Genomic DNA, 26,438 nt, shown 5'->3' on the forward strand with positions numbered 1-26,438 from the left:
TTCTCGTTCACTTATTCTTACCTATAGAAAGTCTGAGTTGGGTGAGCTGCTACTCATTCATCTATTTCTCTCACCACCATGTACTGTATGAAGATGGTGCACGTAGGGCTGAGTGGAGGGGCTACTGGGGAGGGGCATGAAAGGAGAGGGGCCTGGGTTCAAATCCTGCCTCAGCTGTACGCCAGCTCATGACGGGGCCTCCCTGGGCTCCAGCTCCTCCTGGGTAAGATAGGGGCAGAATGATGCCTGCCTCGCTGTGCTGTTGAACGATTCAGTAAGAGCCTCAGACGAGTGCCTGGCCCAGTGCGTGGCGCTACACTGTGTCTGTAGTCAGGGGCAACATTTTGCTTTTTCTGTCACTTCTCCCCAGACTGAGTTTGAAGGTTACACAAGGTTTTTCCCTTGAACTCGAGGGTGTCCCGTGCAGTATTGCAGCCCAAGCCATGCTGTGGGAAAGGGCAGGGGGCCTCCAGGCAGCCCCTTGGCCACCGAGGGCACTGTACAAACTCCACGTCCGGGGGACTTGGGCGGGGAGGGCAGGAGCTGCATGGCGTGGCTCAGTCTTTGGAGGCCCTGAGACAGGTTCCTGCCCTCAGTGCCTCCCCTCTGCTCCTGCGAAAGGGATGAGTGAGGGCGAGTCCCTGGTGGGGGGCAGATGGCGCCGGCCCCTGCTGACGGACTGATGTACTGTTCTCTCCCCCAGAGACTGATGGAGAGGCAGAGACGGAAGGCGGACATCGAGAAGGGGCTGCAGTTCATTCAGTGAGTGCGCACTGGGCGGCTGAGCAGGGGTCCTCCAGTCTCCTCTTCCTGCTCACGGAGCCTTTGCTGCTCGCATTCCCGTGTGCGTGGGGGAGGGGGGAGGGGGGAGTGCTAGGAAGGGGCTGGCATGGCCGGGGCTCGGGGGCTGGATCTGCGAACCCCACGTGTGAGCCACGAACCCCCCACACACGCGCTCCCTGGCCCCGGTTACCTTTCGGTCTTGTCCCCTATACCATGTCCCCTACCGTCCGCCTGTGCTCGTTAATTCTCTCGCTTGCCTTGCACATCGGGGAGTAAGTCAGCGGTTCCCACTTAATGAGCACATCCTCCAGGCTCCGTGCTGGGCCTTGCCATGCATCGCTGTTCTCACCTTCACAACAGCCCAGCAAAGGAGGCAGTCTCGTCTCCATTGTGCAGATGAGAAAGCTGAGGTCAGAGATAAGGAACTGTTTAGGGTCTCACCAGACTCGAAGAATCCTAGGGGCTCTGAGTGTGCCTGGCATCGGCTGGGTCCTGTGTGTTCTGTGGGAGGGGCGGGAGAAGGGGCTGGGGCGGACTGCTGGTGGTGCCGGGGCCTGCAGCTGCAGGTCTGGCTGGTGGGCACGGTCATTCCCAGAGGCCCGGTCTCAGGCAGAGGACAGCCGGCTCACCTAGAGCATCTGCTCCTGGGAAAGCCGGCTGCCGGGCCTGGGGCAGACACGAGCCTTCCTCCCTCCCTTTCACGGGGGATGGAAGGCTAGCGTGGTGAGGGTTTAGGGAGAAAAAAGTGCTGTCCCCGCACCCTAATGGCTAAGCTGACATCTGAGGATGGAGCTGGAGGAGCCACTCCAGGCATGATCTCTGGCCCGTGGCCCCTGGCTCCCGGACCTCCGTGCGCCCGGATCCCTGGGCTCACCAGACCTCGTGTTCCTCTCCTTTTCCTGCCAGGTCGACCCTACCCCTAAAGCAAGAAGAATATGAGGTGAGTGTCAGCTGCCGGGCTGGGGATGGTGAAGGGGCGTGGAGGCCGGGGGTCAGGGGCCGGGCTGGGGCTGATGGAGAAAGCCCCTGAGCCCCTCTGTGCCCTCCCCCCGGCAGGCCTTTCTGCTCAAGCTGGTGCAGAACCTGTTTGCTGAGGGCAATGACCTGTTCCGGGAGAAGGACCACAAGCAGGCCCTGGTGCAATACATGGAGGGGCTGAACGTGGCCGAATACGCCGCCTCTGACCAGGTGGACCTGCCCCGGGAGCTGCTGTGCAAGCTGCATGTCAACAGAGCCGCCTGCTACTTCACCATGGTGAGCCTGGCGCCCCCCCGCCCCCCCAATCATGATGCCCAGTGAGCCAGGCCCATTCCGCGGGAGCCTCTGCAAGGCCGCCTGTACATCCTCCTGTCTGACCCTCACCATCACCCCCTGGGCTCTCAGCCCGGCTGCACAGCACACTCACCTGGAGCTTTAAAGTCCTAATACATAATAACAATTCTTAAGTGATACTGTTGGCCAGCCCTGGCTGGGGAGCTCACTGGTTAGAGCATTGTCCTGCTACACCAAGGTTGCAGATTTGATCCCTGATTAGGGCACATACAAGAGTCAACCATGAGTGCATGACTAAGTGGAACAACAAATCGACGTTTCTCTCTCTCTCTCTCTCTCTCTCTTTCTCTCCATTTCTCTAAAATCTGTGAGAGTTGTGATATCCACGTCCTGCATGGCTTGGGTTCAGGACCTGGAGAAGGGCCGCGCTCACATGACAAGACTAGACAAGAAATATGAATTTGGAAACGGGGGGCCAGGCGGAGAGCCCAACTCTAGTGGGAGGGCTTCACTGGTGCCCAGGCCCTGCCAACCTTTTATTCAGTTTAGATACACATATTGCCCTTAGTCAGGCAGGCAATTCTGGTAGCAGACAGACTATCTTAAAGGTCAGTAAGTACTAATGAAGATTTACTTTGAGACTATTAGGTCAGGAAATTGCTTGAGCAACCATTGTCTCAACTAAACAATTGGTGCATAGCTTTGGCCCTTGCCAGAGCTCAATGTCCATCAGCATTCTGGGTTCCTTGTTTATACTTTCCTGATAGCATAGACCAGTGATGGCGAACCTTTTGAGCTCGGCGTGTCAGCATTTTGAAAATCCCTAACTTAACTCTGGTGCCGTGTCACACGTAGAAATTTTTTGATATTTGCAACCATAGTAAAACAAAGATTTATATTTTTGATATTTATTTTATGTATTTAAATGCCATTTAACAAAGGAAAATCAACCAAAAAAATGAGTTCGCGTGTCACCTCTGACACGCATGTCATAGGTTCGCCATCACTGGCATAGACAATGGGTAGCTTCCAGCATCTCCCCCTTTTCGTTTTCCTTAATAAATCTTGAAAAGTGAATGCTGCCTGAAGGGTTCGAGTCCTTTTAAGACTCTTCATTCCACATCTGCAGACTAGAAATAAACATATAAGAATGAGACTGAGACAGGCAATAGTGGTTATGCTGAGAGGCAAATGTAAGGAGATCCAGTGGAAGGAATTAAATTCTTTCATGTCCTTTTAAAATTGTTGCTAGCATGTAAGGAATTAGTTCGTAAGTTTGCCTGGGATAATTGCACAGTATGCTGTTGTAATTCTAAAATATCAAGGGTTGTGTTACCTTTACTCCAAGCACCAAGAAGGTGATTTTTTATTGATTCCCAAGGGTGTAAGGTACTATTTATTATAGGGAACGGGGGTAACACAAATCCGGTAAAAATATTTATTGTCTACGCTATCAGGAAAGTGTAAACAAAGTATCCAGAATGCTGATGGACCTTGAGCTCTGGCAAGGGCCAAAGCTATGCACCAATTGTTTGGTTGAGACAATGGTGGCTCAAGCAAAAATCAATCAATAAATAAAAATGTTTCAGATAAAGAAACAATTTTTAAAATGGTACTGGTGCTCTAGCTGGTTTTTCTCAGTGGATAGAGTATCAGCCTGCGAACTGCAGAGTCCCAGGTTTGTGACCAGTCAAGGGCACATGCCGGGGTTGTGGGCTCAATCCCCAGTAGGGGGCGTGCAGGAGGCAGCCAATCAATGATTTTCTCTCATCACTGATGTTTCTATCTCTATCTCTCTCCCTCTCCCTTCCTCTCTGAAATCAATAAAATATATATTTAAAAAAGAAATAAATAAAATAGTATTGGTGCCTAAGCCCAACCCCAGATGGATTATGTTAGAATCTGGGCGGGGGTGGGGTGGGGGGGGCGCTGAGCATTGGCAGGAGTCTGTGGCAGTCAGAGAACCCCTCTTCTCATCACCCTGCCTCTTTCTGCAAACCTCTGGCCTCTTGCTCCTCCCTCCTGAGCTCCTTGCCTCCCATCACACCCTCACTTCTTTCTCCACACTTCGGTCTCCTCTCCTCCTCAGAGCTCCAGCCTCCCCCTCGTCCCTGCCCTGCTCGCTCGCTGACTCAGGCACTGGCCAGATCCTGTGGAGGCTGTGCTGTGGGCTCAGGGACACCTGGAACTCACAGCGGACTGTTCTGGATAAACGGGCCAGCCAGGTGCCTGTTCACACCTCTCTGTACGCTGGCTGCCTTCCTGAGTTCATGCTGGGGTCCAACCCCAGCAGGTCCAGGGGTCCCCAAAGGTGTGGACGGAGTCGGCGAAGAAGGAATGACACGGAGACAGTGTTCAGTTGATCAGCAGCCTAGCCAGGATCTCTAGCCAAGTTCTGGTCAGGATCTCCAGCCAAGTTCTGGTTAGGATCTCCAGCCAGGTTCTGTGTCCATGTTCTCTTGCTAGGTTCTCCAGCCAGGTTCTCCAGGTTCTCCAGCCAGGTTCTGTAGCCATGTTCCCTCGCTAGGTTCTCCAGCCAGGTTCTGTAGCCAGGTTCTGTCCAAGATCTTTTGCCATGTTCTCTCGCTAGGTTCTGTCTCTAGGTTGTGTGGCCAGTTTCTGTCCAGGATCTTTTGCCATGTTCTCTCCAGTGAAGTTCTTCTGTCTCTAGGTTCTGTGTAGGTTCTGTGTCTAGGTTCTGTGTCTAGGTTCTGTGTCCTGTTGTCTTGTTACATCTGTATTTATACCAGTTGATTCCAATCCTATCAATCTCTATTCCAAAGGTTAGGGCGTTTCTTATCTCCATTCCAGGGAGTAAAGATTATGTAGCTTAAGCATGATTGTTCGTAGTTAAAGTGATTAATTACCCGCCGGCACTTAGTTAAGGGATTTTATTCCCTCCCTAACTTCAGGGGAAAATCCCTACCTGGGGAAACAACCTTTCTCAAAGAGGTGACCTTGGTTAAAACACATAGTGCCAAGAAGGTGAGCAAACATATATTTTTTTTAAAATATATTTTATTGATTTTTTTTACAGAGAGGAAGGGAGAGAGATAGAGAGTTAGAAACATCGATGAAAGAGAAACATCGATCAGCTGCCTCCTGCACATCTCCCACTGGGGATGTGCCCGCAACCCAGGTACATGCCCTTGACCGGAATCGAACCTGTGACCTTTCAGTCCGCAAGCTGACGCTCTGTCCACTGAGCCAAACCGGTTTCGGCGGTGAGCAAACATATTAAGAACAGTATGCCATATATGCCAGGTCCCTTGAAACAGCAAGGATGGACCGGCTCCCGGCAAGTTCACTTCCTCTTGAAGGCGCCTTTATTATTCTCAGTCCATGGTGTTCTCTCTCTTTTTTTTTTTTAAGACTTTTTGTGGATTTTTAGAGGTGGGGGAGGAGAGGGAGAGAGAGAAACATAGATGTGAGAGCAGAACACTGATCGGCTATCTCCTACACGCCCCCAACTGGAGATCAAGCCTGCAACCGGGGCATGTGCCCTAACCGGGGATCGAACCAGCAACCTTTTGGTGCACAGGATGATGCCCAACCCACTGAACCACACCAGCCAGGGCTCAGTCCATGGTGTGCTGAACCGAAGGCAGACACGGAATAGACGTGTCTGAGTGACTGGGCTCGTCACTGTGGCATGAAGGCCCTCCCTCCAGTGTCCTGACAATCGGCCGCCCCTGCAGCTGGACACAGGGATGCCCTTGACCGGAGTATGAACACCAGAGCTGTTTCCTGGAGCTCTGGAGCCTCTCCCTGAGCCGGGTCCTCCGGCATCCTCTGTCTCTGCAGGGAAGGGAGGCTGGTCTTCGGGGGGAAGGGGCAAAGGCTTGGGGGAGGGGGGGTACGGGCTGACAGAGCACCTGCTCCTCTCGGCAGGGCCTGTATGAGAAGGCGCTGGAGGACAGCGAGAAGGCGCTGAGCCTGGACGCCGAGAACATCCGGGCGCTGTTCCGCAAGGCGCGCGCCCTCAACGAGCTGGGACGCCACAAGGAGGCCTATGAGTGCAGCAGCCGCTGCTCGCTCGCCCTGCCCCACGTGAGTGTGGCTCTGCATCCACGCCAGGGGCCGGGCTTAGGCCCTCACTCCGGCCAAGCCACCCCGCCTTTCTGAGCCTGTTTCCTCTGTTACCTGGAGCTGCAGATACTTTTGTTAGCACTGAGCTGAGTGCCAGGCGTTGCTGAAGATACATTGTATCAACTCAGTTGCCACAGACAACCCTTTGAGGTGGATACAGTGATCCCCATTTTAAAGATGAGGACGGAGAGGAAGGAACTTCCCCACCGTCACTGCTAGGGGGCGGCAGAGCTGAGATTTGCACCCAGGCCGTCTGATCATAGAGTCGGTGAGACACTGAGTACAGGGTTGCAGTGAGACTAAAAGGGGTGCCACATGTGTGGGGTCCTAATGTCCAGGCTGTTTATTAGGTCGGAAGGAGACAATGGGAAATGGCCAGTAGAGAGCATTGCTTGCACCAGCCCGTGCACGCTGGGCACATCCCCCCTCCCCATTTATCCATCCACTTAGCAGGTATTTACTACGTGCCCACACGGTGCCCCATCTGTGCCTTCCGGGGACCCACAGTCTACTAGGAGACAGATGGAAATATCCCAGTTTAGGCCTGGCTCCACCATTGACCCCTGGCATGGCTTTAGACCAGTGGTCGGCAAACTGCAGCTCAGCAAACCACGGCTCGCAAGCCACATGCGGCTCTTTGACCCCTTGAGTGTGGCTCTTCCACAAAATACCGGCTCTACCACAAAATACCGACTTCCGCGCATGGGCCACGAAGTTTCAATCGGACTGTACGTGCGCATCCGCACGTGGTATTTTGTGGAAGAGCCACACTGAAGGGGCCAAAGAGCCGCATGTGGCTGGCGAGCCGCGGTTTGCCAACCACGGCTTTAGATAAAGCACTTCCCCTCTCTGCATATCAGCTCCACGTTTATAATGTGTCCATTCTACTTCATCCCTGAAATAATGGGTATGAGGACTTGGGGATGGGTAAATGCTTCCTGGGAAGGGCTGGGAGGACTCCCTGAGGAGGCGGGCTTGAGCGGGGCTGGAAGAAGCAAGAAAGATTTGGGTGAGCGGAGCAGAGAGGAAGTCACTGCACGGTGGTCAAGGATATCGGTGCCAGGTTGCTGGCCTGGCTTTGGGTCCTAATCTTGGGTCTGCCACCTGCTAGCTATATGACCTTGGTCACATGGCGTAGCCTCTCTGAACCTTGGTTTGCACCCCTGCAAAATGGGGAGATGGCATGCCATGCATCATAGGGCTGTGCTGAGGATGGAATCAGAAAATCAGACAAGGCCGTTAGGAAACCACACAAGTCACACGGCTGGAGCGTGGTGGGCGCCCTCGGCTGGGTACTTTCCTTCGGCAAGTTGCCAGCCCTCACTGGGCTGTATAGGGGTGGTAAAGCCACCTGCCCTCCCAGGAGTCGTAGCTGTGACAACTGGATGACAGGGACCTGCTGTGAATGCTGGAAAATGCCGTGTGGATTGGGGACAACTGTCAAAAGAAAGGTTCTCATTGTGAACGAAACTGAATTGGGGGAGCAAGAATAATAGACAGAAAGTAGAATAACAGTGAATGTTTTCTGAACACTTACTGTGTCCGGCAACTGGACAATATTAATAGAAACAAAAATTATTCCATTGCTCTCCCTACAAGAAAAAAAACAGAAGCGAGGGTGCCTGGTCCCAGCCCACCACGCGCTAGCCGTGTGCCTGGCAGCCGGTGTCCCCTCCCGGGGCTGGCTCCTTGTCCGCAGCGTGGGCTGCCGGCGGCCCCCTTGCAGGCCGCAGCGGGTGTGGCAGCCCAGCGGGGCGAGCCAGGCAGACGAACCTGCTCCACCCGTGTCTGTCTCCCCAGGATGAGAGCGTCACCCAGCTCGGTCAGGAGCTGGCTCAGAAGCTGGGGCTGCGAGTTCGGAAGGCGTATAAGAGGCCCCAGGTAGGTGGGCTCGGGGTGCTGGGGGCCGGCGGGGGTGGCGGTGGGGGGACCGGAAGAGGGTCCGTTGGGGGAAGTAGGTGAGGGTGGCCAGAGCCAGGCCAGGACAGAGGGAGTGACAGCAGGTGATCCTCCCTCTCTGGCTGAAAGCCCTGGAACGACTTTCAGGATCTTTAGGGATAGGAAAGAGCAGCCAAAGCTTCCAGCTCACCTGACACCAGCTGTTGGCGCCGCTCCCTCCCCTGCTCTGGGCTTCAGCGCCGGGGCCTTAGCTGCCAGTGCGTCCTTCAGCCCTGTGTCCTCAAATAACCCCCGCTGGCGCATACGTGAAATGTTGGTGTCTGTGTGGTTCACTTGGCACCTACTGTGCGCCGGGAAGCTGTGCGCCGGGAAGCTCCTGTCTCCACCTGGAACGTGGGACAATGGTGCCCACCCCAGAGGTTCATGGGAGGATCAAAATGAGAGGATGACATGGCACCTGGGGCCGTGCCTGGCTCACAGTAGGAGTGTGTGCTTGGAAGTCCTCTGTCCAGGTCATGGTTGTAGGAAGGAGAGACCCAAATATGACCCAGAGAGCGTGCAGGTGACTCCCAGCAGACCCGGCGGCAGGGAGCTTGGAGGGACCACACACTCCGACCGTCGGGGTGATGGGACCCTGAGCACCTTTCCCGGATCTTCATCTCTTCCCCTGTCTCCAATCTCTGGCAGGAATTGGAAACCTTTTCTCTGCTCAGTAACGGCACTGCGGCTGGTGCGGCAGATCAGGTAGGGTGGCCAGGGCCCCTCGCCTCCCTCCCCACCTCTAGGAGCAGCCTGTCGTGGTTCACCCATCACCAGAGCTTTGAACCCACTCTCTGGGGCGTCTGTGACCTCAGGCAGCAGGTGCCGGGGCATCAGACTGAAGGATTCAGTCTATCCTCATCCCCCCTGCTGAGCCAGCCACCTGCTCCGGGAAGAGGGGTGACTGCAGCCTGGGCCTGGGCCTGGCTTGTGAGGACAGCTCTGGGGTGCACGGCGTGGGGACAGGCGGTGCTGCTGCTGGTGGGAGTGGTCACTGCAGGGGACCATCAGGGATAGCCCCTGGCCCCTTGAGAAAGGAAACCATGGCCGCAGGAGGGAGGGCATAAGGCAGTGGAAGGAAAGTCGGTTGGGGCCAGCCACGCAGGCCTCCTCATGTGGGTGTGGCAGGGCTCAGCACACGCATGACTCCCCCACTGCTCACACACACGGACTGCTTGGTGGGCTGTGAGGCTTTCTGCAAGGTGAGGGACGGGCTGTAAGAGTACGATGGAGCCTACGTCCTGCCTCATTATCCATAAGGAGAGACTGAGGCACAGAGTGAGCGGGGGACTTGGCCAGTGTCACCCAGCAAGGCAGCAGCAGGCCTCCCTCCGGGGCGCTATAGCACTTTCATCCACCCACTCCACACATCCCAGGGAAACCCTGCTAAGCCGTGGGCGCCGCTGTGGCCGGGGCTGCGGGAGGCATGGCCTTGCCCTTGGGGGCCTCGCAGGCTGCAGGGAAGCAAGCGTGATCTCACCTGGTTTGTAACTGTCACTTCTCATGGTGTGTAACCAGAAATCATTAGCCTCGCACATACTGGGTGTTCAAAAATACAATGAATGAACGTATTCGTCTGTTCGGGCTGCTATAGCGAAGGGTCGCCTGGGTGATTTATAAACAAGAGTTACCTTCAGTGCTAGAGACTGGGATGTGCAAAATCAGGGCGCTGGCAGATCCGACTGCAGGACCCAGGGGGCAGGGGAGGACGTGCCGGCTGAGGAAGGACAGCCACGGCCGGGGGGGGGGGGGGGGGGAGCCATGCACGTCCGCGGGACCGAATGTGGAGGCTGCGGTGAGAACCCCGCTCACCAGGCCAGCTCTGAGCGCTTGGGTTTAACCTTTACGTTACACGTTTATCAAACCCGTGAAGCCCTCCCTGTGGGTCGGGCATGTTCCAAGCTCAGTGCAGGTGTGCAGTGATTGCTCCTTACAAAGCCCCAGGAGGGGGTGACTGGTACCCACTCCACACATAAGGAAACGGGCCAGAGAGGATGAGGCCTCGGCAGGTCCCACCCGCCCACTCAGCCGGGGGCGGGGACTGGGGTGGGGACTGGGGCGGACACTGGTGACTCGGGGAGTGGCACTTCGGTGCCTTCCTGACCGACCTGTCCCGTCCCGTCCCGTCCCGTGGTTAACAGCAGCGGTGGTCCCTCGGGCCCAGGTGACACCCCGAGTGCTGGGCGCCGTGGCCTCCCAGCCCGGGTCTGCCTGACCCACTGTGTCCTTCCTCCCACAGGGAACTTCCAATGGACTGGGGTCCATCGATGACATCGAGACAGGTAGCGTCCCTCACTCAAGGGGGCAGGGTGGAGATGGGGCCCCGGGAAGGGCTCAGCCAGCCCCAGCCCTGCAGACAAGGGCTCCTGGGGACTCCCTGAAACATGAGAGCAAATAGTGGGTTCAGGAAGAGTCCCCACAGGGAGGGGAAAGCACCCCTCCAGCCTGGGGGTGGGGGGCAGGGGCCACCTCACAGTGAGGGGTGCTGGTCCCATGTTCTCCACTCCCGCCCCTCACGCGGGAGTCCACCTCTGTCAAACCTTTGTTCTCACTGGCTTCCCGGGAGGCCCCTTTAACAGTGTCCCTCAGAGAAGGCACCGCTTGCCCCAGGTTGGGGTATTCAGGCTCCGCGCCAGGCCCGTCAGGGACGTATTGTGGGGCTCCAGGACCCGCCCCCACTTCCTTGACTATGACTGAGCCTCGGCCGCTGGGTCAGGCCAGCGGGCAGGCAGGGTTAGGGTAGGAGCCGGGGCAAGGAGGGAAGGTGTTGGGTGAGGACTTCGGGGCCCTGGGACACGGCCCCCCTCCCACCAAGCAGGACCTCCTGCAGCGACTGAGCCCCCCGACCCCACAGACTGCTACGTGGACCTGCGAGGCTCCCCGGCCCTCCTCCCCTCGACCCCCACGATGCCCCTGTTCCCCCATGTTCTGGACCTGCTGGCGCCCCTGGACAGCAGCAGCAGGGCGCTGCCCAGCACCGAGGGCCTGGACGACTTCTCCGACGGGGACGTCTTTGGTCCTGAGCTGGACACCCTCCTGGACTCACTGGTGAGCCCTGCTGTTCGCTCCTGAACCCCCTCCTGCCTGGGACCCTGTCACAGTCATCCTCACGTCCCACGGCGGGGGGTGGGGGGGAGGCCTTGGGGACAGAAACGCGAAGCTGCGGGGGCGGGGGGGGGGCAGTGAAGGTTCCTGGTTCCCCCAGGGGTCAGGCGGGGCTGAGGTCCAGGGGCTGGCTTGTCCCAGTGCCGACTGTGCCAGGCCTGGGCAGGGAGCTCTCTGACCCCGGTTCTCCGCCTTGCAGTCCCTGGTCCAGAGCGGCCTGCCTGGCAGCGGTGTGCCCAGCGAGCTGCCCCAGCTGATACCCGTGTTCCCCGGCGGGACCCCGCTGCTGCCACCCGTGGTGGGGGGGTCCATCCCCGTCTCCAGCCCACTGCCCCCCGCCTCCTTTGGCCTGGTCATGGACCCCTCCAAGAAGCTGGCTGCCTCTGTGCTGGATGCCCTCGAGCCCCCGGGCTCCGCCTTGGACTCCCTGGACCTGCTGCCCTACTCAGAGACCCGCCTGGACGCCTTGGACAGCTTCGGGTCAACCCGGGGCTCCCTGGACAAGCCCAGCGCCTTCCTGGGTGAGGCCTGGGTGGCAGGCACCCCTCACCCCCTGGACAGTGTGCAAGGTGCCGTCACGGCTCCAGTCTCCGGAGCGCGGAGTTGGGATTACAACTGTTTGCCAAAGCCCGGGTCCCGTAACCCACCGTCAGGGCCTGGGGCCGTGTCCCCTGCAGCTCTCCGCTCAGTGTCGGGCTGGTATCTTGTTCAAAATCGAACAGCAGAGCTGGGATCGGCTAGGGCTCCGGCCCTGTGATCTGGTGCTCTCTGTCCAGCTTCCCAGGGACTGGGGTCGCTAGGCCGGTGGGTTCAAGGCCATGGGCTCCCTCAGTACCACACAGCTGGGTGCCAGGAACCCAGACAGGCAACGGGCCCACGTGGGCCCTTCCAGGCAGGGCTTCCCCAGACGCGGCCCAGAGAGCTCTCGGCTGAGGGGAGCCCAGAGGGGCTTCCCGGGGGAGGTGATGGCGCCTCCTGCAGGAGGCATCTGCCGGCAAGGGGAGCAGTTGACACAGGCCCGCATGACGGAGGGAGGTCTCCCAAGGCAGAGGAGCAGAGTAGGAGGGCGGGCAGGATGGGGGCCTTGAAGACCGAGCTAGTCTCGGAGGACCTGCGGCCGAGCTGCGGCTGTCTCCTGGGGCCCGAGGGGGTGCGGGGGGTGTGGGGACGTGCTCAGGCTGGGATGCTTCCCTGTCCCCCGGGGGTGGAGTGAGGGGATCAGCATGAATAGGAGAAGGTGTGTAGCTGGGAGGCTTCTCTGGGTTCGAAATATGGAGCAGAGTCCTCGGAGGGGCCCCTCACCCCGTTCCGGCAGGGCCGTGACCCCCTGTGTCTTCTCCTTGCCCAGAGGACCCCAGCTCACAGGACCATCGTCCCCCCAGCGGCACTCAGAAGCCAGCCCCCTCGGTGAGTGACGTGGTGAGGATGCGTGACCAGGCACCCCATGCCCCCGGGGGTGCAAGGCGAGTGGCTGTGGGCTCCGGAGTGGGGTGAGCCCTCTGCCTGGGACAAGGGGCTGCACCCCCCCCCCCCCCCCGGGGAGGGGCCCGGGAGCAGATGGTCTCTCAGCCCTTCCCAACTGAGCCGCGTGCTGGGAGGGCGAGCAAAGAACCCGGGGCTGGCAGAAGAGGACAGTGAGGCTCAGGGGGGCTGAGTAACTTCTCCAGCGTTAGTCGCATCCCTGGTTTCGGGACTCAGCCAGGCTCTGAGGGTGGGCGCGCACTTGACCAGGAGTTAGGCAGCCTGGCCTCCTGCCTCAGCTGGACAGTAGCTGTGTGGCCCCAGGGAAGTGCCTGACCTCCCCTCGTCCTGTGGGGCTTGGGAAATGGAGGCCGGGCGTGCACAGCCCCACGGGCCCACTCCTCTTGCTCTGCTTCATGCCGGGCTGCTACCCAAGGGGAGGCTCTAGGGCGAGATCACGTTACCCCCGAGGCTTCTCCAGTCCTATGTTCTGGATTCTTGGATCAGATAAGGAGCTCCCTGGCCGGGAGGGCAGAGGAAGAGGGAGGGTCCTGGGCTGTAGCCCTCGGATGGGGCGGATGGGTCATAGAGGCCCCCCCTTCTGGTGCCCAGGCTGGCCCTGGTGCTCCAGCCCTCACCCAGGGCCCAAGATGCCCAACTTCCTCTTGTCACAGCCAGAGCCCTCCATGCCCAACACCGCCTTGCTCATCAAGAACCCCTTGGCTGCCACCCACGAGTTCAAGCAGGCCTGCCAGCTCTGCTACCCCAAAACAGGTAACGTGCACCCTCACCTCTGCCCCGAGATGCTGGGGATCTCCGGGGCGTGGACCCCAGAATGACAGGTCCTCGTGTGCCAGTCAGAGATGAGGCGGGAACAGGAGCAGACAGGGAGACAGTGTGGAGGTGGGCTTGCACAAGTGCTGGGAAGGCTGGAGGGCAGGGAGGGTGCTGCCGGTGCATCTCGGCGCCTGCAGCCCAGAGGCTGGGACCTGGCTGTGGAGTGCAGAGCCGCCTCTCCACGCTCCCCTGAGTGCCTCCCACGGGGTGACTGCAAACCCTGCCCAGCACCCAGGGGGCAGAGGAGCTTGGGAGAGGACACTAGCTGTGTGGCCCCAGGGGAGTCCCCAGACCCCAAGTCCAAGGGGGGCGGTGGGGGGCAGTGGAAGTCGTTCAGAGAGGCCCAGGATCAGGAGGAATTTTCAGCTCATCCAGAGTCTCGGGAGTCTAGACTCTCAGGCTCAGGGTTTCATCTGCCAGAAGCCCACAGCCCCGAAGTTCTAGACGATATAGGGTCCCAGGTTAGAAATCTCAGCAGTCTACATCCTCCCTCTCAGGGTGTTGGAGCTGGCAGGGCCTTAGGGGTCATCCAGTTACTGTTATCCACCGGCTGCAAGACCTCCCTGGCCCACCCCCCAGTGCATGTTGCCCCTGCCTAAGTCAGCCCACAGCGCTCCATGGGCCTGTGGGGACGCGAGCAGATGCCATCTTGGCGGATGGCTGTGCCCGTGAGGAAGTTCTTCCTTGGCTGCCTCCCTGGCCCCCACGCCCGCTGCCCCTGCCCCGAGGAAGCCGACAGGCCCGGGAGCCGTGCACGCCTGGTGCCGGCAGCCAGATCTCATGGGCCCCACCGGGGCCGTTTCCGTTGGTCTCTTTAAGGAGATCACCCCCCTCCACTGTCTGGGACAGGGGGCCCTTGGCCAGCAGATTTTAAAGGACCAGGAAGAGAAAGGAGCAGGGCAGGGAGGATGAATCCGGGCGATCCATTCAGACAGGAAAAGAAGGGGGGCGTGTGGAGGTCTGCTCTCTGCTGGGCACTGTCTTCATAATTCATTTAGGGAAACACAGAAACGCTCAGGCTCACTAGAGGGCCAGGGGGAGGGGGGCGGGGTGCTGAGAAGGGGCTCCTTGAAGGGCTTCCCCCGACCCAGGCCCCAGAGAGCATATGGCATGGGGGGGGGGGGGGTGGCGGAGGCCCAGGTGAAAGAGGCAGGTTTGTAGACAAGGGGCCAATTCCCTCTGCTTGGGCCCGTCAGCCATCAGCTTTCGGCTCTGCTCCCGGAGTCACGTCCCTACGTCCCTATCCCCCTGCACCCACAGGCCCCCGGGCGGGCGACTACACCCACCGCGACGGCCTGGAGCACAAGTGCAAGCGGGACCTGCTGCTCGGCCGGCTCCGGAGCTCCGAGGACCAGACCTGGAAGCGGATCCGGCCCCGGCCCACCAAGACCAGCTTCGTGGGCTCCTACTACCTGTGCAAAGGTGGGTGGCCCGCGACGGCGGCTTCGCACGCCAGGCTGCTGCTCTGCTCCTCCCAGGGGGCAGGTGGGCAGAGCAGGTGTGGCCCATCGAGGATGAATCCCACATCCAGAGAGCGTCTTCCCCCCGGACCAGCTCTGCCCACGGGCGGGGACATTCGGGGGTTCTGTTCGAGCTGGTGGCCGCGCTCTCGAGTGAGAGGGCCGCACAGTTGGTGGAGAGCTAGCCGGCTACTGCGGCAGGGCCCACGGCTGTGGGAAGGTGCGGAAAGCATCCGTGTACAGCATTGAGGACTGGCATATAGTGAGGCTCGATAAATGTTAGCTTTTATTTATTTATTTTTTGGCATTTATATTTCGTTAACCCTCACTCGAGGATATTTTTCCATTGGTCTTTTATAGAGCAGTGGTTCTCAACATTCTGGCCCTTTAAATACAGTTCCTCATGCGGTGACCCAACCATAAAATTATTTTCGTTGCTACTTCATAACTGTAACGTTGCTACTGTTATGAATCCTCATGTAAATATCTGATATGCAGGATGGTCTTAGGCGACCCCTGTGAAAGGGTCGTTCGACCCCCAAAGGGGTCGCGACCCATAGGTTGAGAACCGCTGTTTTAGAGAGAGTGGGAGAGGGAAAGACAGACAGAAACATCGATGTAAGAGAAACACATTGATGGGTTGCCTCCTGCACATGCCCTGACCAGGGCCCAGGCTGGGGAGGAGCCTGCAACCAAGGTACGTGCCCTTGATTGGAATCGAACCCGGGACCCTTTGGTCCACAGGCCGACGCTCTATCCACTGAGCCAGAATGGCCAGGACAATAAAAGTTAGCTTTTAAAAAGTATTCTGTTGCCATTGCCCTCATGCCTGGCTCATGCCAACGTGGTTGAAATTTAATAGACAGTTATGTACCTTATGTGCTTCTATTCCTCACCCAAGCGTCTTGGTGCGTCTACATAGCAATATACGACAGTCACAATATTGTTAAGTGCTTTCTATTGTCACCTTTTCGTACCCACCGTCACGCAGCCTCAGACTCAGGGTGGTGCCTGATGATAGCCATGTTTTGCAGATGAAGATGCGACTCCCCACCCCCACCCACCCGGGTGTAGAGCAAAGAGGGGGCCGCCCCTCCCCAGTCCTCGTGGCGGGCAGGGCACCGCCCACGTGTCAGAGATGAGCCCAGGGCCCGCCAGGGGGTTGCTGGCACCCCCGGGCCGCAGCGGCGGTCCTGGGGGCGCTGGGGGCCGCCTTCCCGCCTGGCAGAACGTGTGTCCTGTTGCCTCTTTGCAGACATGATTAACAAGCAGGACTGTAAGTACGGGGATAACTGCACCTTCGCCTACCATCAGGAGGAGATCGACGTGTGGACCGAGGAGCGCAAGGGCACCCTCAACCGCGACCTGCTCTTCGACCCGCTGGGGGGCGTCAAGCGCGGCAGCCTCACCATCGCCAAGCTCCTTAAGGAGCACCAGGGCATCTTCACGTTCCTCTGCGAGGTACCTGCCCGCCCGCCCCGCCCCCACCCGCCCGCCTCCTCCACCGGCGGTGGCACAGGCAGCGCTGGGGAGGGCTCCCTGGCGCATTCCACTGGAATGGCAGCCCTGGAACAGGTGGTGTTGGAGGCCTGACCCTAGAGTCCGTAGGTCCTTGGACTGTTAGAAAGTTAGGCTCAGAGGCTCGGTCACGCTAGAGCCCCGATCCTGGCCAGCCCCTCACCGAGGGCAGGCGGACACTGAGGCAGAAGAGAAATGATCACACCTGCTCTTCCCTCCGGCCGTTGTGGGCCAGGCGGGGGCCAGGTGCTCTAGGTCTCATTCCACCCCCTCACCGCCTTGTCCGGCTGTGCTGACTTCAATGCCCGCTGCACCGCCCTGCCTACTTCTCTGCGTGTGTCCAGCCTGTATCCTCTCCCGGGAGCATCCTCAGACCCCCAGGCCCAGCTGCGATCCAGCCCCACCGGCTGCTGTTCACTCTCTCCCCAGAGCTGCCACAGAAGGCCCCTTGGGCCCTGCCTCCCCACCAGCCACAGCCTGTGAGGGTCCAGATCTGGGGAGAGAGAGCTCTGGTCCCGGATGCTGGCAGGGTTTGGTGCAGCTCAGCCCCACCCCGATCCATCACACAGCCAGCCCCCCCTCCGACTCGAGCAGGCAGGCAGCCGCGGAGAGCAGGCCGCCTGGTGTCAGCTCCCGTCGGACGGCTGCATGTGCTTTACAGAGCACTGCGGTTCGGTTCTGTCCTTTCTGAGCTTCACAGGGAACCTGTGGGACAGCCCCTGTGTGGTTATCCCCAGTTTACAGTTAAGGAAACTGAGGCTGAGGCACGGAGTAACCCCTGCCCTCGGCCTGGCATGGTGAATCCCCACCCAATGCCGGGTGGGATCAGAGAGCTGGGGCCAGGGTACCTGTGAGCGAGAGCCAGAGAGGCAGGGACCGCAGACCCTGGCCCTCCCTTCCTCCCTTCCCTGACTCAGGCACTCAGAACAGGGCTTACGGGGACCCGTCTGTCCACCCCCACCCTGGGTGGTCATGCGGGTTCCAGCCCAGGCCCTCCCCGGGCAGATCTGCTTTGACAGTAAACCCCGGATCATCAGCAAAGGCACGAAGGACTCTCCCTCCGTCTGCTCCAACCTGGCTGCCAAGCACAGCTTCTATAACAACAAGTGAGTGTGGCCCACAGCCCAGCCCGGGGACGGGGCGCATGGAGAGGCTCCCTGGGGCGGCTCAGATGCCTGGGAGCAGCTGAGGTCAGAGGGTGGACGAAGGGCGTCAAGGCGAGGGGCAGAATTTGGGACTCAGAGCTGGCACCCACCTGGAAGGGTCAGACAGACCACCTTGATGGAGCAGCTCTATTCCAAGCCTCCTTTTGGGTATCACTGACCCCCTAGTCCTGTGAGGGCAGAGATGCTGTCTGTGTTGTACAGATGAGAAAGTGGGAGGCCACGCCTCTGACTCCTGTCTGGTGCCCCCACTCTCGTGACAGCGAGGGCAGTGGGAGGGGCTGGGTGAGCCAGGCGCCCACGTTCGCTCCCTCTGACCCCCTTGGCTCTGCCCCATTGGGGATGATGGAGCCCAGGCCCTGGAGTCCCAGCTGGGCAGGGAGTGGCCTGTCCTGTGTCCTCTGGCCACCCTGACCCTTGGGTCCTCATCGTACAGTCGATGATTCCGAGTCTCCTGAGGTTGCTGGGAGGGTGACTAACGTCGCTGGCCCGAAAAAGCTGCCTTATTATTCCTCTGGGGGCAGGACCAGTTCTGGAGCATCGGGCTGGGGAGCCCGAGGGAAGTGCCCCTTCTCCACCCGTGGGCACTCCCTTCTCCCAGCCCCGTAGCAGGTGGGAGCTGCTGTCCTGCTCCTGCTGGCAGCTCTGCCCTTGAGCTTGCCCCAGACTGAGGGGGGCGGGGCACACAGCTGGACTCTAACCAGGGCTGCCAGAGTGAGGGACCCCCCCACCCGCCGCCTCCTGTGCCATCGCTTATAGATGCGGTCAGCAGGCAGGAGGTACTCAGAGAGGAGCCCCTCCCTCAGGCCCAGCAGGAAGGGGCTGCAGCCTGCATTTCCCCCACCCGCCCCCAGGTGCCTGGTGCACATCGTCCGCTCCACCTCCCTCAAGTACTCCAAGATCCGCCAGTTCCAGGAGCACTTCCAGTTCGACGTGTGCCGCCACGAGGTGCGCTACGGCTGCCTGCGGGAGGACAGCTGCCACTTCGCCCACAGCTTCATCGAGCTCAAAGTCTGGCTGCTGCAGCAGTACTCAGGTGGGGCTGGGCAGGGCAGGCTCCTGCGAGGGAGGCGGCAGGTGGAGTGGGGGTGCGCCTCCTGGGGGGCTCCCTCGGGGCGGGGGGAGCCGGTGCTTCCTAAGCATCACAGAGGCTCTGCTCTCAGGCAGCGTCCCGGCTCCGAGGATCCAGGTTTGCCCCTCTCCGGGCACTGCCAGGGGGGCAGGCGGAGGCAGGTGGAGCCTGGGTGGCACCAGCACCTCTCAGATCGCTGCCTCTCCTGGCTGAGCTCCTTCAAGGACACCATGTCCGCTCTCGCCCTCCCCAGGCATGACCCACGAAGACATCGTCCAGGAATCCAAGAAATACTGGCAGCAGATGGAGGCCCACGCGGGGAAGGCCAGCAGCAGCTTGGTAAGGCCCTGGCCTTGGGATGCACATCAGTTCAGATTTTCCAGAAAATTCTAAGAATCATATATAGAATATGTGTATACCCTCTTCTGGATTCCCCAGGTGTTAACATTTTACCACATCCACGCTGTGTCCCGTGTGTGTGTGTGTGTGTGTGTGTGTGTGTACCTACACACATACATTTATATACAGAAGGCACACACTTGTTTCTGAACTATTTGAGAATAAGTTGCAGACGTGATGCCCCATTTCCCCTAAATACGTCAGCGTGTATTTTCTAAAAGCACAGGCGCTCTCTTCCATAGTAACCACAGGACAGCGACCAGCACCACAGTTCACTTCGGTGCACCTGTGCGGAGTCTGGCGTGCTGCGTTCAGGGTCTGCGAGTCATTCCCAAATCCCAAGTCCCACGCAGCATTCCCACTGTCTCTTTAGTGTCCTTTAACCCGGAGCAACCCCGCAGTCTCTCTGTCCTTCATGACCTTGACATTTGTGAAGAGCCGGTTGCCTTGTCAAAGGCCCGTCCGCCCGGCATTGTCCTCAGGGTGATGTTATGTCCTTCTCGGGTCCCTCAGCGGGAGGCACGTCGTCCGGCTTGTCCTCTTACTGGTGATGGCTTGACATGAGGTGCCTCACTGTGCAGGTTTCTCTGCTGTGAGGTTGTACTTTCCCCCTTTGTCGTTAATGTCTTCCGGGAGGTACTTGAAACCATGTCAATATCCTGGTGCCCCTCACACTTTCACCCACTGATTGTACCGCCTCCCCTCCCTCTTGATCCTCACCCGGGTCCTGAAGATGGCACTTCGGCATCATGGCTTCTGCAGACGCGGACACAGAGGCTCAGGGCATTCTCAGACCTGCCCAGGGGCACACTTAGTGGAGTAAATCCCAGCTTCTCTGACGTCTGGTCTGGAGCTCGCTCTGCTCCCTCCCACACTGCACCATGCCCTTCACCCCTGAGGGTTCCTCATCCATAAAATGGGGAGCACAGTCCTGCCTGCCATCTCCCAGGGCAGGGTTGAGACTCACAGGAGCTGATCATGCCGCAGCTCGCTGAGTCCCTCTGTGCACTAGCCCTGTGCCTCCCCATCCTCACCCCTGCCCCAGGAGACAGGGATCCTTGTAACTTAGGTGACAGCGGGGAGAGAAGGGATGACGCCCCTGTGCCATCCACACAGGAGGGACGACCCCCTCACTCTGCCAGGCCCACCTGAGGCCAGCCTGGGTGTGGCAGGGACCAGGGAGCAAGGCAGGCTGGTTGGTCAACAGAGCTGCCCAACCCCCTCAGGCCTTCCCTCTCTCTTCTTAGCCCCCTTGCTGCTGGTCCTTTTTCTTTCTCTCCCCTATTCCTGGTTGCTCCCTTCCTTTGTCGCTCTCCCATGGGTTTAGTTTTGCTCCTGGCCGGGCACCAGTGAGGAGCTAAGCCTGGACGTGCAGCATCATCTTCTAGAGAGAATACTGTCCTTGCCACCACCCGGCCTTCTGACCCCCTTCATCCCACCCAGGGCGGCTGCCAGGGTCCCCAGGAACAGGGCAGGCCTGGCTGCTCAAGGTACCACGACAGCTTTCCACCCCCTCCTGCTGCCAGGCCCCCTCTCCCCACCAAGATGCCTCTCTCGGGCCTGGCTCCGTACAGGGCTCTGGCCAGGCCTGGTCATGTGGGCATGGGCGTCTTGTTTGTTTGCCGTCATGAGTGGGGCCAGTGGCACTGTGGGACCGAGAGCGAGATGCCAGGGTATCTGGCCAGGGCCTGTGGCACAGCTGTGGCATCCCGCAAAGAAGCGCGAGCACCCTCCTCTCGCCAGGTCCCTGTCCTCGGGCGCCTACCGGTGGGTGGGTCAGTGACCTGGGTCCGAGGGGAATGACCCCCCTCCCCCCAGGCTGCAGCGAGGGGAGGTGGCTGTTGTGAAAGTGAACGGGTGTGGCAGTTCACTCGCCAGGGCTGAGCCACAGCGCCCGCCAGGCCCCACTCACCTCCCCTCAGAGTGATAAAGGTGTGGTTTTATGTCATCATCGGGACGATGTGTGTGATCCTGGGGCGGAGCCAGGGCTCAGTCAGCGCCCAACAAGGACAGAACCCCTTCCTGCCCCAGGGCAGCCCCTGGGCTGGGTGGTGCCAGGGACAAGTGCACCCGTGGCCGGGGACTCGAACCTGCAGCCTAGCGGAGAGAGTGCTGCCTGGAGGGGTGGCCCCATATCAGATTCCAGGGATGCTGGGAGGCTCTAGCTGACGGAGGGACAGCGAGGTTGCAGGGAGGGAGGCTGAGTGGGCATCTTCTCACTGCCTGCCCCACCCTGACCCAGGGATGCTCAAGAGCAGGAGCCCCTGCCTGCAAGGGAAAGGCTGGGGCAGAGGACGGGGCATGAACGCGTGGGATTTAGAGAGTCCAGGGCTGCCCAGTAGTCGGTCCCACCGCCCATTGCAGGTCCCTCCATCCCCACCCGCTGCAGGGGGCTGCCCACCTCCTGGGCCCTGCTCTCCAGCAGGCCTGGCCCTCGTAACTGGATGAGTCCGTCAACATGGGGTAGCTTGGTACTGTGGGAGCTCAGAGGATGGGCAGCTGCCACTTAGGAGAGCTCTAGGAAGGCTTCCTGAAGGAGGTGCTTGAGCTGAGTCTTGAAAGTTTCTAGACCAAACCCATGAAGAACGGAGAAAGGGCATTCCAGGAAGGGGGAACAGCATGTGCAAAGACAGGGAGGTATGAGGTCGCATGCTGTGCCCAGAGAAATGCCAGCAGCCCCACAGACCAGGCTGATGTGGACGAGCCAGCTAAGGCGGAGAGCACTGGATCAGGAGTCAGGATTCCCATTCCAGGCCTCACTCCCACATGGAGCGGCTACGGGCCTGGAGCTGGGGGTCACTTCCTACCAGTAAGTGGTGATGGACCTGCCCATTCTAAGGCTCCAGGCAGTCCTAATGCCTCTGGGGGGCCTTCCTGATGGACCTCAGGCCTTAGTCCTGGTGCCTGTGGCTTCACCAGCCCCTCTGCCCACAGGGTGCCCCGCGGACACATGGGCCCAGCACCTTTGACCTGCAGATGAAGTTCGTGTGTGGCCAGTGCTGGAGGAATGGGCAGGTGGTGGAGCCTGACAAAGACCTCAAGTACTGCAGTGCCAAGGCCCGGCACTGGTGAGCGGGCGCGGGCTGGGCGGGGGCGCGGGCACTGGTGAGCGGGCGTGGGCTGGGTGGGGGCGCGGGCACGGGTGAGTGGGCGCGGGCACTGGTGAGGAGGGGCCGCCTCCCCGATGGCCCTCGCTCTGCCCTGCAGCTGGACCAAGGAGCGGCGGGTCCTTCTGGTGATGTCCAAGGCCAAGAGGAAATGGGTGTCAGTGAGGCCACTGCCGTCCATTCGCAACTTCCCACAGCAATATGACGTGAGCGCTGGTGGGCAGGGTGGCCGTGGGACCTCAGATGGGTGCGCGGGGCCCGTACTCAGCAGGACCCGCCTCGCCTCCCACAGCTCTGCATCCACGCGCAGAACGGCCGCAAGTGCCAGTACGTGGGGAACTGCTCCTTCGCACACAGCCCGGAGGAGAGGGACATGTGGACGTTCATGAAGGAGAACAAGAGTGAGTGGCAGATCGGGAAGGCGGGGCCTGGCCCTGTGTCCCTCGTGGCCGGACACCCCGACTCCTCAGCAGGCCTGAGAGCACCTCGGCCACGGGCCCTTCTCCAGGTGACCAGGCCACACGCTCTCTGGTCTTCTCTCTGGGGCTGACCGGGCAGCCCAGCAGCAGGGCCTAGAGGCCCCAGTTCTCCCGCAGGGGTCGCAGGGCAGAATGGAGGGCGCATCCTCCCCATGACTCTGTCCGTTTCCCTCCAGTCCTGGACATGCAGCAGACCTACGACATGTGGCTGAAGAAGCACAACCCGGGGAAGCCGGGGGAAGGCACCCCCATCAGCTCCCGGGAAGGGGAGAAGCAGATCCAGATGCCCACGGACTACGCCGACATCATGGTAATGCCCAGGCGCGCGCGGGCAGCGGGGAGGGGCTCGGCCTCCGGGCGGAGGAGTGAGGAGCGGGCACCCACGGTGGCTGTGCCCCCAGATGGGCTACCACTGCTGGCTCTGCGGCAAGAACAGCAACAGCAAGAAGCAGTGGCAGCAGCACATCCAGTCCGAGAAGCACAAGGAGAAGGTCTTCACATCCGACAGCGATGCCAGCGGCTGGGCCTACCGCTTCCCCATGGGCGAGTTCCGGCTCTGCGACAGGTGCTGGCAGGGGCGGGGGTGGGGGCGGGGAGGGCGGACATGCCGTGGCCCCGGGAACGGAGGCCGTGGCTAGCTCCGGCTCTTCTGGGTCCGGAGATGGCACTCAAGGGATGGTGTGTCCACAAACAGCTGCTCCTGGACGTGAGGAGCCTGGCACCGGGCAGGACAGGGTTGGAGGGGTGAGGCGGGTGGGCCTGGCCAGACCCTACTTCGCAGCCCTGGGTCCCTGAAAAGGCTGGGCCGGGCCAGCTTGCAACAGCACCGAAGCTCCCCGGGGTGGAGCTTGTCTTGGGGGAGGCTAAGCTGCTGGCCCAGGTCCAGCAGCCCGTGGTGGACAGGGCACAGGGCGTGGGCAGTGAGCCTCCTGCTGCCAACAGGCTCCAGAAGGGCAAGGCCTGCCCGGACGGGGACAAGTGCCGCTGCGCCCACGGGCAGGAGGAGCTCAACGAGTGGCTGGACCGGCGCGAGGTGCTGAAGCAGAAGCTGGCCAAGGCCCGCAAGGACATGCTTCTGTGTCCGCGGGACGACGACTTTGGCAAATACAACTTCCTGCTGCAAGAGGACAGCACTGCTGGTGCCGCCCCCGAAGCCCCTGCTGCCTCCACGGTCCCCGGGGAGTAGGCAGGTCTTGCTTGTGGGTGAAGTCCTAGGGTCATGGGTGTGGATGGGAACAGAAGGGCCGGGGCAGCCTGGGGGTGGGGTCGGGGGGGCGCCCTCATCAGGCAGCCCCTGGCCCTGGAGGCCCTTCCCATCCCATCTGCACCCACTACCCAGTGTGCAAGCCAGGTGCACGTGCTGCGGCCTCAAGGGGTCGCAGGGTCCTCATCCTGCTGGAGCCCTGGGCAGCCCCCTGCCCCCAGCCCCAGCGCCCCTGGTTGGACCCCTCCAGCTTCAGCTACAGCTTTAACTTCTGTCTGCTCCTAAGGGGGGCCTGAAGCTCAGGGCTGGGGAGCCTGGGGTCCCCACTTGAATCTGCAGCAGGAGGGTCCTCTCTACCCACCTTCATTCCACCCCCACCTCCCTGGGGACAGATCAGGACATAACAGAGGGTAGGAGGCCCCAATTAGCTTTAAAATGCAGCCCCAGAATGGAGCTGGGACACGGTTTTGGTCACTTACCCTCTGGGACCTCAATTTTCCCTCCGGTTGGAAGAGTGGGAGGGACTGGACTAGATGATCTCTGGGGTCTGGCCCTTTAGTGAGGCCGCCAGCCCAGCCCCTCTCATTCTTGAGCCATTGAATGTAGATTGTAGATCCTCAGAGCCTTTGGTGATGACCCAGCCCAAAGCCCCCATTCTACAGATAGGAAAACTGAGGCCTAAAGGGAAGGAGTGATCTACACAGGGTCTCCATCCCACGGCATGAGGTAGACCTGGGGTGCAAACTGGTCAGGAGACTCAGGGCCCGTCATTAGGTATGTGACCGCCTCTGGATCAGTGTGCAGCTGGGGTCCCAGGCAGCGCCACCCGGGGGCTGGGGAAGGAAGCTCAGGGGTTTGGTCTTGTCAGCACGGAGGAGGGGAAGTCCTCTCCTGAGGATGGCTGTGGGGAGCGTCCAGCAAAGTTCTCTTCCCACACCACTCAGGGACAGGTGGGGGGGCAGGGAATGAGGTACTGAGGCGAGGGGCTGCTGAGAGAAGGGAGACATGACCCTGGGCATCATGGGCCATTCTGGGACCAGACACAGCCCCTCTTTTTGGGGGACCCAGCATGGTCCTTTTCCCCCATCTCCCTTAGACCCAGAAGTACAATTATGACTGTCTGTCCTGGCCGCTCCCTGCTCCCTGGCTCTGCCAGCTGCCTAGGACCCCAGCTGACCCCCCAGCCCCTGCTCCCACCCACCAAGCCCCTCTCCTGCCCTCGTGTACCCTAATGTCTGTGTGCACCCTCTGGTCTCCATCCCACCCCCTGTGTGCAGGCCCAGTCTCCCCTGGTTCCCTAGACATTCCAGAATGCCCCACACCATTGGCACAGAAGTGGGGCTCCCCCAGAAGGAACCAGGGACCAAGGCTGGGGTCGGGGGTGAGACGGAGAGTATAGCGCACCCCTTACTTTTCCCCAAGCAAGGATTGACAGTGTGTGATGGTATGATGACGGGCATCCGGGCTGCAGAGAAGCCTGTTTCTCTTGCCACCACTGCCCACCTTTTCCCCAATAATTGAGGCATGCATCCCTCCCTCCCCCTGCCCCTCCCCCCGCAGGCCAGCACTGCAGAGTGTGGGTGCTGGTGGCGTGGCTGGAGGGCAGGAGAGACCACACCCAGTGTGGGGGCCGTGGCCATGAAATGTCAATGACACTTGTTTTCCCTGATCCGTGGTGTTGCCGTCTGTTGTCACCAGCCTTGTTTTTAGTGTGTATATATGTCGCCCCCGTGATGCATATATACACAGGTATTAAATATATCGCTCTATATAATATTATATACGTGTGTGGTATCCGACGAATCACTTCTATTGAGGGCTAACGATAAAGAATTTGGCCAGAAAATGCAGCCACCCTGGTGTAATGTGGAGAGGTTTTTAAGGTCGTCAGGCCATTTCCAGGGATTCAGGGACTAGGGCCAGGGCCAGAGTTGACTGGGCAGCAGGGGCAGAGGTGGCTTTGCTGGGGCCCAGCTTCAGCGCCCCCTCCTGGGGAGAGAGCAGGCGTGCGCAGGAACAGCAGAGGATTGGTGTTTCTCTCTCCCCCAAGGGAAAAGGCTTAGAGTCCAGATTTTTCTTCAGCCCCGTTTTCGTCCCAGGGCCTCCGGATCCGGGCCTTCCTGGCCTGGCCGAGCTGGATCCCTCGCAGGAGGCAGAAAGGGGTGGGGAGGGAAGCGGGAGTGCACTCGGAATGATGAGGGCGATTATTTCAGTTGTGATCCTGACTGGCAGGCTCGGAGAGGGGAACCAGGGTCTGTGCCCACCGCCATCAGGCAGGGACCAGAGGTCGTGCAGCGTGGTGACGGGGCAGGCGCCCTTGATGGGAGTGTCCCTTTGGGGCGGGACAGCCAGGGATGCTGCATTTCTCAGCTGGGCAGGAATCAATCCAATGGTCCTTTTAAAATGTGTATTACAATTTTAAGAATACCACACTTTAATATTAAATATTCATAAGGTCTAGTATCTTGATAATAATGTAGATGTTTTAATAACAACTTTTGTCCTTCTTAAAATAAAATGAAAGAAACTCGCGTCTTTTAGCCTTTGTTCT

General features: G+C 59.8%; 1 protein-coding gene across 8 annotated transcripts in view; it reads left to right on the forward strand.

The window, feature by feature from the left end:
• The window catches only part of ZC3H7B (zinc finger CCCH-type containing 7B), a 40,337-nt gene extending 13,919 nt beyond the window's left edge, over positions 1-26,418 (forward strand). For 5 of the 8 annotated variants that reach the window (XM_036298185.1, XM_036298186.1, XM_036298188.1 and 2 more), the window contains exons 2-23: positions 704-762; positions 1,690-1,723; positions 1,840-2,037; positions 5,947-6,105; positions 7,945-8,025; positions 8,731-8,787; positions 10,322-10,364; positions 10,901-11,130; positions 11,387-11,708; positions 12,536-12,594; positions 13,323-13,422; positions 14,746-14,907; positions 16,201-16,406; positions 17,469-17,569; positions 18,481-18,662; positions 18,952-19,037; positions 22,032-22,165; positions 22,305-22,410; positions 22,497-22,605; positions 22,860-22,993; positions 23,085-23,248; positions 23,626-26,418. In XM_036298185.1, the coding sequence (XP_036154078.1) occupies positions 710-762; positions 1,690-1,723; positions 1,840-2,037; positions 5,947-6,105; positions 7,945-8,025; positions 8,731-8,787; positions 10,322-10,364; positions 10,901-11,130; positions 11,387-11,708; positions 12,536-12,594; positions 13,323-13,422; positions 14,746-14,907; positions 16,201-16,406; positions 17,469-17,569; positions 18,481-18,662; positions 18,952-19,037; positions 22,032-22,165; positions 22,305-22,410; positions 22,497-22,605; positions 22,860-22,993; positions 23,085-23,248; positions 23,626-23,869 (2,964 nt within the window). In that variant the 5' untranslated portion in view covers positions 704-709 and the 3' untranslated portion in view covers positions 23,870-26,418. The remainder of the gene's footprint in view (positions 1-703; positions 763-1,689; positions 1,724-1,839; positions 2,038-5,946; positions 6,106-7,944; positions 8,026-8,730; positions 8,788-10,321; positions 10,365-10,900; positions 11,131-11,386; positions 11,709-12,535; positions 12,595-13,322; positions 13,423-14,745; positions 14,908-16,200; positions 16,407-17,468; positions 17,570-18,480; positions 18,663-18,951; positions 19,038-22,031; positions 22,166-22,304; positions 22,411-22,496; positions 22,606-22,859; positions 22,994-23,084; positions 23,249-23,625) is intronic. The other 3 variants (XM_036298192.1, XM_036298190.1, XM_036298191.1) reach the window with 3 other exon arrangements.
• Positions 26,419-26,438: the final 20 nt, after the last annotated feature.

Source organism: Myotis myotis, unplaced genomic scaffold (genome assembly GCF_014108235.1).
Source record: "Myotis myotis isolate mMyoMyo1 unplaced genomic scaffold, mMyoMyo1.p scaffold_m19_p_3, whole genome shotgun sequence".
Classification (NCBI taxonomy): domain Eukaryota; kingdom Metazoa; phylum Chordata; class Mammalia; order Chiroptera; family Vespertilionidae; genus Myotis; species Myotis myotis.